General features: G+C 38.9%; 1 protein-coding gene and 1 long non-coding RNA gene across 3 annotated transcripts in view; one reads left to right on the forward strand and one right to left on the reverse strand.

The window, feature by feature from the left end:
• LOC122350990 overlaps nt 1–14101 on the forward strand; it is a 44782-nt gene that overhangs the window by 3640 nt on the left and 27041 nt on the right. Inside the window, exon 2 of the long non-coding RNA XR_006251676.1 lies at nt 226–277. This is a non-coding gene — a long non-coding RNA (uncharacterized LOC122350990). The remainder of the gene's footprint in view (nt 1–225; nt 278–14101) is intronic.
• LOC122350536 (sodium/potassium-transporting ATPase subunit alpha-1-like) lies at nt 3069–9514 on the reverse strand. 2 transcript variants are annotated; one of them, XM_043247143.1, is made up of 22 exons: nt 9381–9514; nt 8920–9033; nt 8672–8731; nt 8109–8312; nt 7919–8032; nt 7708–7842; nt 7521–7638; nt 7158–7426; nt 6722–7030; nt 6467–6601; nt 6192–6384; nt 5913–6088; nt 5675–5811; nt 5450–5600; nt 5207–5375; nt 4973–5127; nt 4771–4894; nt 4550–4695; nt 3728–3858; nt 3496–3597; nt 3295–3386; nt 3069–3183 (listed from the first exon to the last, which is right to left on the reverse strand). In XM_043247143.1, exons 1-22 carry the CDS (start codon nt 9390–9392, stop codon nt 3155–3157), a joined length of 3075 nt encoding a protein of 1024 aa, XP_043103078.1. In that variant the 5' UTR covers nt 9393–9514; the 3' UTR covers nt 3069–3154. The 2 variants fall into 2 exon arrangements, with proteins under 2 accessions (XP_043103078.1, XP_043103165.1); XM_043247230.1 differs by lacking the exon at nt 9381–9514 and adding an exon at nt 9320–9352.

The following is a 14101-nucleotide window of genomic DNA, read 5'->3' on the forward strand; positions in this document are numbered from 1 at the left end:
AGTGGCTTCTTTTTGATGGGAATAAATAATGACTATGTATATTATTCTGTTGCCCCCAACTTTTCATTGGCAGAATCATCATTACAAGTTAAAATGTGCTCTTTGAATATAGGACCTTGTAAATGTTAATGGTGAAAAAGTCTGATCTGTTGTCAGTCAATAGACTATAACAGCCTCCATGTCCTTCACGGTGCCTTAAATGTTTTTCCACATTTATGCCTCCAGCAGCGTCGCACAGATGCCGGTGCTACAAACATCAGTTTGCATACAAATACAGGTTAGTTTGCCTTGATTCCCAAAGCCCTTGTGGTCTGTTTATTCGTAGATCTAGCTAAACCACCTAAATAATCAGTAATAAAGTAGCATTTGTTTGCACTGTTTCAAAGGAAATATTGCACCATTTGTTCAGTGTATAAAACTATTGACAAACATGCTTTTAGAATGTATATAACAGTAGCTTGTATGATGTTTTGAGCGTATAAATAATAATTTTTATGCATGACTAGCATGGCTATTTCCACTAACATCTATCGACTTCATAATGCGCATAAATAGTACTGGAAAACTTATATAAATACGCAAAAAATTATTTTATGTGTTTTATAATATGCAGTTTTCACATGCATATTATATGAAATTTGTTGGCATGCATACGATGCATAGTTTTCGCAAATATGCTAAATCTACCCCATGACCCTTGTGCACGCCAAAATTCATTTTTGTGTATCTATACCACGAGTTTTTGTTTATATCTACTATTCATACGCACACTCGTGAGATCAGGTAGCAGCAAATACGACCAAATTGTACCATTTCATATATTGCTTGAATATTGTTATTAAATGCATGATTTTGTTTTTACAGCCTGAGTATTTCCTTTCGTTTCTTTCTCATGGGTTTGCTTAGGTAGGGTCGGGGGTATAAAAATACATTGTATAAACATAACGTTCAGTAAGCGTCATAGCTTCATCTCTGTTAACCAAACCCAGGAGAAAAAGAAAAGGCACCAACACCCTGCAAGAAACAACAAGAGTATTTACACTACATACAGTTTACTACTAACTATACACAGTATGTGCGGAAACGTCAGTCAGAACAGAGACTAGAGCAAGATCATGAGGCAGAAATTGCACACAGGAAGTAATAATAATAATGACACTGCTCCTCCTGTGGTGGTTGGGAAATCCCCTTTCTAATGTCTCCTTTAGTTAAAAAGCTTATGTTCATATAGTTGCCATTCTGTAGCTTTCTGCTGAGGAAAATATACTTGCATAAACTTGACATTTACCTTGAAAAAAAAAAAAAAAACTCACTTGTTCGAAGAATAATTATAGAAACGCATTTTATGCAAATGAAACACAAAACAAAAATGCAATGTATGCAAAACAGTTATTTTTTAAATAATATAATTACAGGAAATATTTGATATGGCTGTATAATTTTTCCGACGGTATTGTTTTTCAGCGAACGAAGTGAGTAAAAACTAATTTTTGCGAGAATATGTGCATCAGACGTGCAGGGTCTCAAGACATTTTGACTCCGGGATCATCTGCGATTCATTTTATGCGTTTGTATGCTGAACATTGATGCTTATCTGGGACAAGCGTATTTTTGAAGGGGTTTTTGAAGTAGGCTGATTAAAACATGAATAAGGAAAGCACAGAAACTTTGATGAGAATGATTGGGGTTTTTATTACATTCAGTGTAAACGGCAGCTGATATTGGATAATGCATTAACAGTAACAAGCCAGCTATGAGGTCCGGACCTCGATAAATGTTTCATGTTCAGAAATAAAACATTTTCTCTGAATGACTAATTCGCTGTTAAACCTCATGAGTTTGTGTATGACATGTATCTTTCAGTTTAGACAGTTTGCAAGAATTTCAGCGTCAGTGGTATTGAAATGATCATTGCTAGATGCTGATGAAGTACACAAGTCTCTTTGAGAGAGTTATGAGTGATGATATGGGTTGCCAGATCCACCTATTTTAACGTTTAGACCTGTCTTTTCCTGTCTTTTCCACTTAATTTTACATTTTTACAAAGTGAATAAAGTAAGCTGTAGTTTAGAGTAGGCGATGTCTTTATCTTGTTCTATTTGCAATATTTTATTTCAGTTTGATTTTTATTTATTGTTTTTAATAGCGATCAGTGGTGGCTGGTCAATAGAGGGCGCTGGGGTGCCGTGCCCATCATGCATAATTCAACAAGATTTGCAAAATAAAATTGCAAAATAATCACAAACGTGCATTATTGCAATATTGTTTTTATATAATTTTTGGCCTGATGTCCGGTATCTTATTTCATATGGTATCATTCAGTTTGTATCATTCATATTTTTTCAGCATTTATTAGCCTTATTAGGTTACAAATTGCATTCAATCCTGCTGCCTGCAGTAACAGTGTTAATTAAGTTTTTCTGCCTCATTCTAATAAATGATAAATCAAACTACTACCATATGCAAACTATTAAGCACTAATTTTCTGTGGAACTGAGTTCTTGTTTTGTAAACAGTTTTCTGTTTCGACAGTCAACAGAGACACCCCAGCCTTCCTAAAACTGTAGTATAACAGTGCTGAGAATTACATCATGGCAATGCTTTCAGAATGAAATGTTTGTCAGAGATGTTCAGCGAGTTCTGCTGGTTTCATTGATATGTATAAACACATCTCACACGGCCTATACATCACCCTTTAGATACCAAGAAGTTTCAGCTCTTAGTATTGTAAGTCATGGGTTCAATTCCCATGGAAGGCAAGTACTGATAAATATGTCAACTGAAAGCAGTGCGTATGACTTTTCATAAAAGTGTTGGCTAAATGCAGCAACAGTTAAACTTAACTGTCTTCTTGCTTTCTGTCAGCTGTGAGAATCAGCACTGAGCATGTGACCTGTGATGCACTGAATAGGCACGTTTTTAATCATACTAAATGCTGACTGCTGTTTATGCTAGGGTTTGGTTGATCTTCATTTTCTAGCAGCAGACCTCTGCTAGCAGATGATGTAAAAAAAAATCGCCTTACACGATGCAATCGTTTTTGCTAAAAACACACACACACACAAAAATTCAGCTTAATAAAATTTCACATTTATTTGCTGAAAATTGAGAAAAATGTCTCGGAAATAAATTTGCAATACAGTGTCGTCTTGATTTAATAGTATGTTTCTTTTTCCACCCATCCTGAAAACAAAATAGCGCTTATATTAGTTTATTCTTAATCTCTTAAAGCAATGAAATACTGTAGCATATATGTTATGTGTAGTATATATATGTTAAAATATATATTATTACCTCCTGGATTCCGTCGAAGAAGGTATTTCCTAACTTCATCGTAGATGAAGATGAGAAGTGAGTATGGGACTGCAGTGAACCACCACAATGGTCTGCATGAAAGAACACAAGGATTTTTATTCTGTTTTTTCAATTGCTCATGCTACTTAATGTCAGATGAAAAGATCTGAGCATGAAGAGACATATGTGCAAAAGTCTTGCCTTAGAGGATACATTCTGACGGCAACGTCCATGCCTGGGCAGTAGGACAAGAAGGCTGCCAGAGCAGCTTCCTCAAAAAAGGCAAAGATGAGGACTTTGTTTCTAGGAAAGAAGAAAAGAACAAATTGTGATAAGGCTTTATGGTGGGCAGCCTCGAGCTGCAACTGAACAAACAGTGCACCAAAACTTAATGGCTTCTTTGAAGAGTGTTTGCATCCCTTTGTTTACATACTTCATTCCCTGCTGTACGATGGAATTTCTTCTGGTCTTTACAATGATCAGGTCACCCCACTGCACAACTACAATGCTGATGAAAAACGCTGTGTGGCACGTGGACTCTATTATCTTTCTGGCCTCAAAGGTCTGCATCGGAAAATTAAAACACAGGAGCCAAGCGGTGTTAATAAAACTATTTTAAAAAATTATTATGCAAACATGTTTTGGTAACAGTTTATTTAGATTGTGCCTTTTGAGCAGTTGACAATTAGCAACTTACAGTACTCTTATTAGGGTATTAGTAGACTGTCTGCTTAAAGGAACACGCTGGTATTTTAGAAAATAGACTCATTTTCCAACTACACTAGGGTTAAACAGTTGAGTTTTACTGTTTCTGAACCCATTCAGCCGATCTCCTGGGCTGGTGATAGCACTTTTAGCTTAGCTAAAAGTAGCTTAGCATAGATCATTGAATCTGATTAGACCGTTAGCATCTCACTCAAAAATGATTTCCTAGACCGCTGGGGCTAGGAACTATACTTTCATTCAGGCGTATAACTCGAGGAACTGTTCAACTGTAGGGGAGTTGGAAAATAAAAAAATGTTGTGTTCGTTTAATATCTGTTAACTCTTTATTATGATGGTGTCCCAACATACCTTCTACTAGTAAATCTTTTTAAACAAGTACATTTGCATTTTTATTCTAACCCTAACCCAAACAATCCAATAATACTCTACTAATGAGGGTCAGTAGATATATAGGTGCAACATTACATAGACAAGTAAAGATGTTAATAGGACTTTAAAAAATGACACATTTCATATTTGGCTCTCTTACCCATTGTTGACCATAGCTATCTTCTAGGTCACTGATAGATCTGTCTTCCCAACCAACTCGAAGTCCTGGCAGATAACTGGGCCAGAATCCGTTCTCGCTCATAACCACAATGTAGGTGAAGAACCCTGCAACTGCTTGGATCATACCTAAAAACAAAAATCAGTAAAGTCAATAGCTTGCCCATATAAGTTTTTGTTAAGACTATGTGTAGAATTGCTTACCGATTTGACCGTAGGCCATACTGATGAGCCTCTCATTGACCAGCCTATCTGTTTGAGCATTTCTGGGTTGTCTCTTCATGATGTCATTTTCTGCATTTTCATAGGCCAGTGAGATAGCAGGAATCTGTGGAAAACAATTAAAACAAGCTAAAAACAGATGAATAATTACATTTTCTCTAGGGTAATAACCGATTTTTCTTACCAGGTCAGTGCCCAGGTCAATACAGAGAATGGTGACCGTGCCCAAAGGTAGAGGAATACCAACAAGGACAAACATGAGGAAGGGTGACATCTCAGGGATCTTACTAGTCAGTGTGTAGGCAATGGACTTCTTCAAGTTGTCAAAGATCAGACGTCCTGATGTGGAAGCACACTCAAAAAATAAGCATCAAAGTGACCTCGATAAATAAATCTTCTTTTCAATAAATTAACTCACCTTCTTCTACTCCAGTGACAATTGAGGCAAAGTTGTCGTCCAGAAGGATCATGTCAGCAGCCTGTTTAGATACGTCAGATCCAGCGATACCCATAGCCACACCGATATCAGCCTTCTTCAGAGCAGGAGAATCATTGACACCATCACCGGTTACGGCTACAATGGCACCCTGGTTAGAGAAATAAAATGCATTCAAGCAATACTTGATAGGATCAGATAGATAACTGTCTGAAGGTACAGTACCTGTCGCTGACAGCCTTCCACAATTATCAGCTTTTGTTGTGGAGAAGTTCTGGCAAACACAATTTCTGTATGGTGTTGGAGGATCTCATCCAGGTGGCTTTCATTCATGTTCTTCAGTTCTCCACCATGAACCACACATGCCTTGGCGTCTCTAGAGGTACACACTGATTTAGCAAACATCTAAAACTATTCCACATCTGTTTCTGGTTGAGATGATTGGTTTACCTTGGATTGACCTCTCCAATAGGAACGTTCAAACGAGCAGCAATGTCTTCCACAGTCTCATTGCCTTCAGAGATGATGCCAACACCCTTTGCAATAGCCTTAGCTGTAATTGGATGGTCACCGGTAACCATGATAACCTGTATGAAAAGATTGATTCACTTAAAATACTTGTCACTTGTCAGTAATTATTTTAACATGATTTAACACGAGCACAGTATGTTCATGTAGTAGATCTTACCTTGATTCCAGCACTCCGACATTTGGCCACAGCGTCTGGTACAGCTGCACGAGGAGGATCGATCATGGACATGAGGCCGACAAAACATAGGTTCTCAGTTGGAAAGTTCACATTTTCAGTATCAAAGGCAAAACCCTCAGGAAACTGGTCATCAGGGAGGCCAAAGTGGCAGAAACCTTTGAGAGAGATCAGAATTATTCATGTGCTGTAACTTACCATTCTGTGTGTAGCCATGAATTTAATGCTTATCCCAAGGTAAACATCATGAGATGTCTTTACCCAGCACTCTTTCTCCAAGACCTCCGAGTTCTACGTAGGCATTTTGGAATGAATCTTTCATTTCATCGTCCAAAGGCTGCTCTTTTCCTTGAATCAAAATAGTAGAGCATCGATCCAGGATTCTCTCTGGGGCTCCCTTCATCACCAGCAGGTGCTTAGACTCTGAGGGATTGGGATTCTTGTGGACTGAGAGCTAGAAAAGGCATTTTTGAAAGGCCTATTAGGATGACCAGTCAAATCCATATCACCTCCAAAGAACAGCTCAACAAAATTACCTGATACTTATTGGTGGAGTTAAAAGGTATCTCACAAATCTTTGTGTACTTTTCTCTCATTTCAGTGACTGAACCGCAACACAACTCAATACACTTCAGCAGGGCAGACTCTGAGGCATCGCCAGCTGTGTCTCGCTGCAAAACAGATTTGATTGTGTTTTTACTTGCAATAAAACATAGCTAAACTGGCTATTGGAAAGTTGCACATCTTAATGTAGCACGTACAGATACTATGATAACTAAAGGGACACTCACGCTAAGGATTGGGAGATGGCTTTGTTCTGCACGAAAAACGGCACGATTGCAAAGCCCAGCAATACGTGCGAGGGTGGACCAAGTAGCAGAGCTCCTCTCAAAGGAGTTTCCACTCTGGTTCTCTGTGGTGTCCGCTTCATGAATCTGGTTGTCAAACCACATGTGAGCGACGGTCATTCGGTTCTGGGTCAAAGTTCCAGTCTTGTCAGAGCAGATGGTGGTGGTCGAGCCAAGAGTCTCCACGGCTTCCAGATTCTTCACCAGGCAGTTCTTCTTCGCCATACGTTTGGCGGTCAGAGTCAGACACACCTATGAAGTTACAAGTTAAGTTATAATTATTGGCTTAAGTGAATTGTATTCACTAATTTTAGTACTAGTACTAATAGTAGTACTAATTTAGTAGTACTAATTTTTAGTGTACTTAACTCTGACTTACAGTTACAGTGGCAGGGAGACCTTCAGGTACATTAGCGACAATGATACCAATAAGGAAAACAACAGCTTCCAACCACCCGTATCCAAGAATCAAGGACAAGATCAGGAAGGCAACACCCAGGAAGACGGCTACACCAGAGATGATGTGGATGAAGTGCTCGATCTCTTTAGCAATTGGTGTTTTTCCACCATCCAGGCTGGAGGCAAGAGATGCAATACGACCCATGACGGTATGGTCACCGGTGCTGATGACAATCCCTCTTCCAGTACCTAGGGTTTTATTATATTCAAGGAATTCATTTGTTCGGTTTGACCACAGCTATTGAAATGTATCCAACATAATACAGACACTTTTTTTTGGTACCTTCAACACAGTTGGTGGAGAAGAATGCAATGTTTCTGGTTTCCAAGGGGTTTTCATGGGAGAAGTCAGGAGTACGAGTCTGGGGCTCAGATTCACCGGTGAGGGAAGAGTTGTCCACCTGGAAAGAAAAAAAGAGGAAGTTTCATAAAAAGGCATCACAATTACATTCATAAACGGTTAACCTTACCTTGCATCCATGTGCAGAGATGATACGGAGATCAGCTGGGATTCTGTCACCACCCTTGACCTCCACAAGATCCCCAGCGACTACCTCCTCCGCATTAATGACCTTTTTCTCTCCGTTACGCACAACTAATGCTTGCTGCATAACCAGAACACAACCATGAGTACTTTCATGCCACGGGAAAGCTACAGCTGAGCATGAATGATTGCTGTACCTGAGGAACAAGGTTCCTAAAAGATTCCATGATCTTAGAGCTCTTGGATTCCTGATAGTATGAGAACCATCCGTTGACTATGACAACAAAGGCAAGCACGAGTCCCAGGTATAGCTGCAAAACCACAATTAGGTTTTTAGATAGCGTACGGCAATGGAACAATGAAGACAAAACAATTTCTCTCTCGTACATTGTCGTTCGCTGGTTCTTCTTCTGAGGCAGCCTGGATTCCATATGCAGTGAAACAAAGAAACGCACCAAACCACAGCAGTGTCTGGAATCCACCAAAGAGCTGTGTGCAGAACTTCACCCATTCTGGAGTCGTAGGAGGCGGTGTCAGTGCATTAGGTCCATCACGTTCTAAGATCTCTTTTGCACGGGATGAAGACAAGCCCTGCCATAGGGTATGAACATTGAGTCATGTGGAGAAACAATCTTAAAAATGCTTCAAATAAATTTGTAAACACCTATACAAACTCTTATGCAATTTCAAGACAGTAAAGTGTCTACACAAGTCTTGCTTGACTACAGGTTAGGTATCTTATGTGTACCATAAAACATTTTGGTTTTATCAAAATAAGTTAACTTACACTTACACCATATATATATATATATATGGTTAGAAAGAACATTAATTTGTTTTTGTCTCCTATTTTACATTAAATGAAGCAAAACATAACTTCATACAGGCAACACAAAACACAAAACATTTACTAAAAACATTTCCAAAACTCTGACTAAACCTCTTCCCACCTTATTTAAATCAGTGCCGTATTTGCGAGAGAGTTCATCCAATGTCAGCTTGTGGTCGTCCTGCAAAAAAGTAGCAAAGCTTCAATCTTCCACAGAGAAAATCTATAAATCCAGTTTTCTTTGTACAGAATGTTTAGGCAATAGTTAAGCAATCTAGGGAAGAAAGTATTCAACTTTTCTAGGTGGTTATAGTTTCGGATCATACCAGATATTTTAATGTGTGTGTGATGTGTATATGGATTTCTCACCAGCTCCACTTCTTTCTTCAGTTCGTTCACATCCTTCTTCTTTTTTTTACCCTTTTTGGGTTTTTTGATTTCATCTTCAGAAGTTGCCGTCAACGTGTAGTTATCATTCCCCGTCTATAAAGCATAAGACAAAGCATAAGCGTAAGACCATAGCTGACGAATGGAACAGAGCCAAAGATGAAATAAACACAACAAATGGAACATCAGCAGAATAAAACAATCCAGCAAAGTGACCAGGATCACTGCGGAAAGGACCGGCATGAGTCTCCATGCTGGTTTATGCTGGTTTGTTGCTAGTCTGCGTCGCTGATTAACCAGCATAGTCTGGTAAAGCTTGTAGACCGAAGAAGCTTCGCTAGTTAAACTAAGTAAGCATCCGCTTTGGGCCCAACTAGCTCACCAGCATCCAAAACACAACATATGCCAGTTGTTTTACAAGATATGTTCAATAGTCCACTCACGCCGAGCCCCATCTTCCCAGTTTATTGCAACCCTAAAACCTGCTGTCTTAGATGTCAGAAGTCGAGTCGGCCTCTCTGGAGACACAAGTGCCTGTGTGACCGGTACAAGTTCACAAAATATATATTCTGCCAACTCACCTGTGTTTTGGGGAGGAGATCTGAGAAATTTTGGGAGGGGTTTAGCACCTGTCATCCTTAACCTTTTATTTTAACCTTTCATTTATTTAACCTTCACCCATACCGGGTACGTCATTTTGGTCAGGTCAAAGAGAAGGACTCGTTTTAATGGTTTTGATGTTGATAAACATGGCAATATTTGCAGTAATATACTCAATATTAATATTTGCACTATTACTTATATATGCATAAATATTTATATAGAAATATATAATTTTCACATTACATTTAAAGCTAAAATACTATTACGCGGTTTTACTTATTCATTAAGCTAAATGAGTCATTGATTTGCTTTTATGCAAAAAAAAAAAAACGTGTTTACTTAACTAACAGTAAACTATCCGAAAGAAGTGTTTTCATACCTGGAGAGGACAGGAAAGTCGCCAGAGCAGTACAGCTCGGTTTCTAAGAAATAAATGAGATAAAATGATAACTTGAACTTTCGCTTTTGTGGCCTTTGGGGTCGTTGGAGGTGGAATGAACAGCCACAAGCTGGAACTGAACAAACAGCTCACTCTGATAAATATCAGTCCAATGTTTTATGGCAGCTTTGAAGCCCAAACATTTGTTTGTCTCCTTGCTGTAGGATAAAAATCATTAGTTTTATAGATGATCAAGTCGGCACTGACGGAGCATACGGGAACAGATCAGACGTCTGCATTAGTCTTTTGTGATGATTTTTGTTGTCCCTGTTAACCAGACCAGCTCGGCTGATCACCAGCATTTTTCTGGATGCTGGTACGCTGGTGCTTCCTTAACCAGGTTAACCAGACGAGAAGATTTTGTGACCAGCATTACCAGCACAAGCAATCTGGAACCAGTAGTATACCATACCATAAACCAGGTTGGGCTCCATTGGTTTATGACTGGTTTATGAACCAGGTAATTTCATGCTTTTTGGCATCTGTAAAGAAGATTCAAATAAATTGAAATTGATTCTATATGCGGACAGAATCAAGGGAATTAAATTGTGAATTTGCGACAGACTTTGTCTGTGTTTTGTAAACCATTTTCTGTCTGTTATCAGTCAACAGAGCTCTCAGGCCTCATGTCCTTCACAATGCCTGAGAAGTTTAGTCCACACTTAGGCCTGCAGATTTAAGGAGTGTAGGAGGGACAGTGTTTTATGTTACTAATCCAGAATTATTTCGGGTGAATTATGCAATTACGTTTAAAACGATTATTTGCAAGTGGGAGCAAAAATGGCCGAACGAGCAGCCAAAAAGTGATAATGAGGCATATTTAAACATATTTTCAATCGCCACCAAAGAAAACAACATAAAAAATGTCAATTCAACAATGATTTTAAATGCACAATTTCACACCTGGTCAGTTTATAGCGCTGTTGAGATTTTATAGCGAACTTTACAGTGCCGTGCATGTCATGTTTTTATTATTTCCTCAACTTCTGTTAGTTTGCTTTGCAGCTCAATAAAAGCTCCGTTTGGACTGAACAGCAAGTTCTGACGCTTACAGTATGTTTACGCTGTAGATCAAAGTCTCATTTTAAATATAGTATAGTACAAAAAAAAAATCATGACAACACGACACCTTTCGGTCTACTCTTACCCTTTGACCCGCTCTGTCTAAAACTGGTTCTGCGGTCTTGTGGGTCACAGTTTTTACGATCGGCCCCATTAATGCAGCCGTATTTTGTTTCTAATAAAAGTCACTTATTAACTTGATATCATGAAATAGAGATTTAGAGTAGCAGCGTAACCTGTTTTAGGAATCAGCGGCGTTACGGTGAAGTAGGTGTTTTGTGATTTAACAGAACGAGCACTCTTGTAATACTCAGAAATCCATTAAAAAATAGTTTTTCCTTGACGTTGTAAAGAACATGCACACCGAGCCTCTCCTTTTCCACTAAAAACATACAATGAACACATGACGTGATGAACAAATAGCTGTTAACAGAGTGGGAATACGCTTCCTTATGTGTTGCTTATTTTTTATTGACATCTATGGATCCATTAGTGACTTTTAATATTCATGCGACCATCTCAATGCGCTAAATGTTCACACGCGAGTCACCAGACGACTGCAGTCTTGCTTTTATTAAACGTCCCTATTTCACGCAAACCTTAAGCGACGGCATTTTCACGAGAAGAACGCAGAACACCATCACATCGACATTCTGGAAAATAAAAAGGTGCCGTCATTCCTGTTATGACAACATGAAACCTCAAAAGAAGCTGTTTGGAAAACAGTTATGAAACCTAACAGGTAAAGGGTTTCATTCCCAGTGACCTTGTATGAAATAAGGAAAATATGGATGAGAACAGGTAACACTTTTCCCTCAATAAATTCTTAATTATTAATAGTTATAGTGGTTAAGTTTAGGTCTTGGGTAGGATTAGGGATGTAGAATAATAAGGCAGTAATATGTGCTTAAGTAGCACTAATAAATGGCTAATATTCTATTAATATGCGTGCTAATAAGCGACTTTACACAATATATACGACATCGTTTCATGTTCTTGTATGTTTACAGGCTCTATGAAGTGACCAGAGGTCACGGGGTCAGAAAGGAGTCGGCCTCCTCAATTCGTCTGATAAATTTCTCAGAATATCTTCCAGAGTTTGTTCCCGAAACACTCGCTGATGTTCTGAGAAAGGCCAGATCTAACGCGATTTGTGACGTTCCCCGACAATGTCATCATCCTACTTCCTGTATGACTGAAAGTAGCTTTAATAATCATTTAATCAGAAAGCGTTTTCCAAATTGGAAACAACAACAGGCAAACGTGCGACGAGGCAACACCTCACAATACTTTTTTGTTTATTTGCCTGGATGTAGCACACAAACTAAAAGATGAACGATTCGTCGTGTTTTCATCCTAAACTTGGTTTTAATCCAGGGTGACCGGCGCGGAGGTCAGAGCAGATTTTCTGTGACTTATTAGACAAGAACAGAGCAAGGACAGAGCAACCCCATCTGACCGGTTTTGTTCTGGATACGGAACAAGGTCAAAGGTCACAGATTTCCGCTTTAAAAGACTTCAAAACTACACCCAGAGCAGACGGGAGGCTTTTACACGGAAACCCCATCACGAAGATCGCCAGATAAAATCGTCCGTGATTCAGAAACAATGAAACGTCAAAGTAGCTGTTAATGCAAGCTGTTGAACGGAATTGAAGATGATACCAAGAATGTCTTTTCTTGACTGTTTTGAAGCTCTTTCTCGATGCTCAGAGATGAATAACTGTCTTTAGGAGTACAGTTTACAGTAAAGAGCAGAGACAGGCCTTTAAAGGACTTCAGCAAACTGCGTGCTACTGGTGGAGCAGATCCTTTCCTCTCACCCGTATCGATTACTGCTGGAAACATCCTCCGCTCTCTGGCCTGATGTGAGCTGGAGCTGTTTGTTCGTGCCGCAATGCTTTCCGTCTTCACCGGGTGGCGGAAATGAGTCCGTAGAGCCCGAGAGGCCATGCGTTTACTTTTATACATTTTCTTGAACTCAAGCATGAAAAAAAAGTTTTCTCATATGCTCTAATTTTGCCTACATAATTCAGCTTCATATAGTGTTCATGCATACATAATACGTAAAATTGCAAGATAATATAGCTTGAATTTTTTCATGGTACAAAAGCACACATGACAGTTATAAAATAGTTACCTTTGCACCAAGAAATATAAAAATGCACAACAGTCGTATTTAAATGCTAAAAACACCATGTTCATAATAAGTGGAAGCATAATCAATACACTTTATTTATGTTTCTCCTTCTCTGAAGAGAGCGTATATTGCCTGTAAAAAAAAAAAGCATAAAATATTGCAATTAATTTTCACAAATTACATATATACATTATGAATTATATATAATATCTATAAAATGTCCTATTGTATATTATCAGTAAATATTCGTGCAGGCAGTGAGACGGCAGGAAATGATCTTGGTGAAATGCATCAGTGCTGAATTCATTATTCACCGGATCTGAAGCCAAAAGCATTAAGGTCTCATTTTTACAGCTGGCAGCATCTCTAGAGTTCAGTTGGTGATATTAATGCACCAAAAGTTGGTTTGCCAAACGCTATAAAGAAGTCAATATCCTAATGGATCGGTTGAGCTCAGCCTGGGGAGAAACACAATGGAGAGAGCCAGAATGCCTGACAGATAAATAGCAGTATATGTGAATGAAACCGTTTTCGATCAAACAATTAAAATCCCAAACAATCACGAAGAAGAGACAGATGGCGCTGTTTCCCTGCGGTTTTCATTTCTCGCCACTAGATGTCGCTGAAGCGCTTTGTGCTCAGTCTGACAGCCGGAGGTTCTTCCACCGACATCCACCATTCACCTTTTTATGAAGAAGAACTGCATTGTGTCCACGACTGCCTCCGAATTAAAGGCTTATGCGACCAGCAAATAACTTTTGGTTTCACAAATTAAAGTCAGGTCAGGCCACCTGGATGAACGCCGGATCTCAAAACTAGTCATAAAGGTCAGGATTTCGAAAACGGGCATGCATTGGTAAAACCATATACTTGGCCAAGATACAGCCAAATGGAATCTGAGGGTGCAAAAAAAATTAAAAG

This window comes from Puntigrus tetrazona, chromosome 1, assembly GCF_018831695.1.
Source record: "Puntigrus tetrazona isolate hp1 chromosome 1, ASM1883169v1, whole genome shotgun sequence".
In the NCBI taxonomy this organism is placed as follows: Eukaryota; Metazoa; Chordata; class Actinopteri; order Cypriniformes; family Cyprinidae; genus Puntigrus; species Puntigrus tetrazona.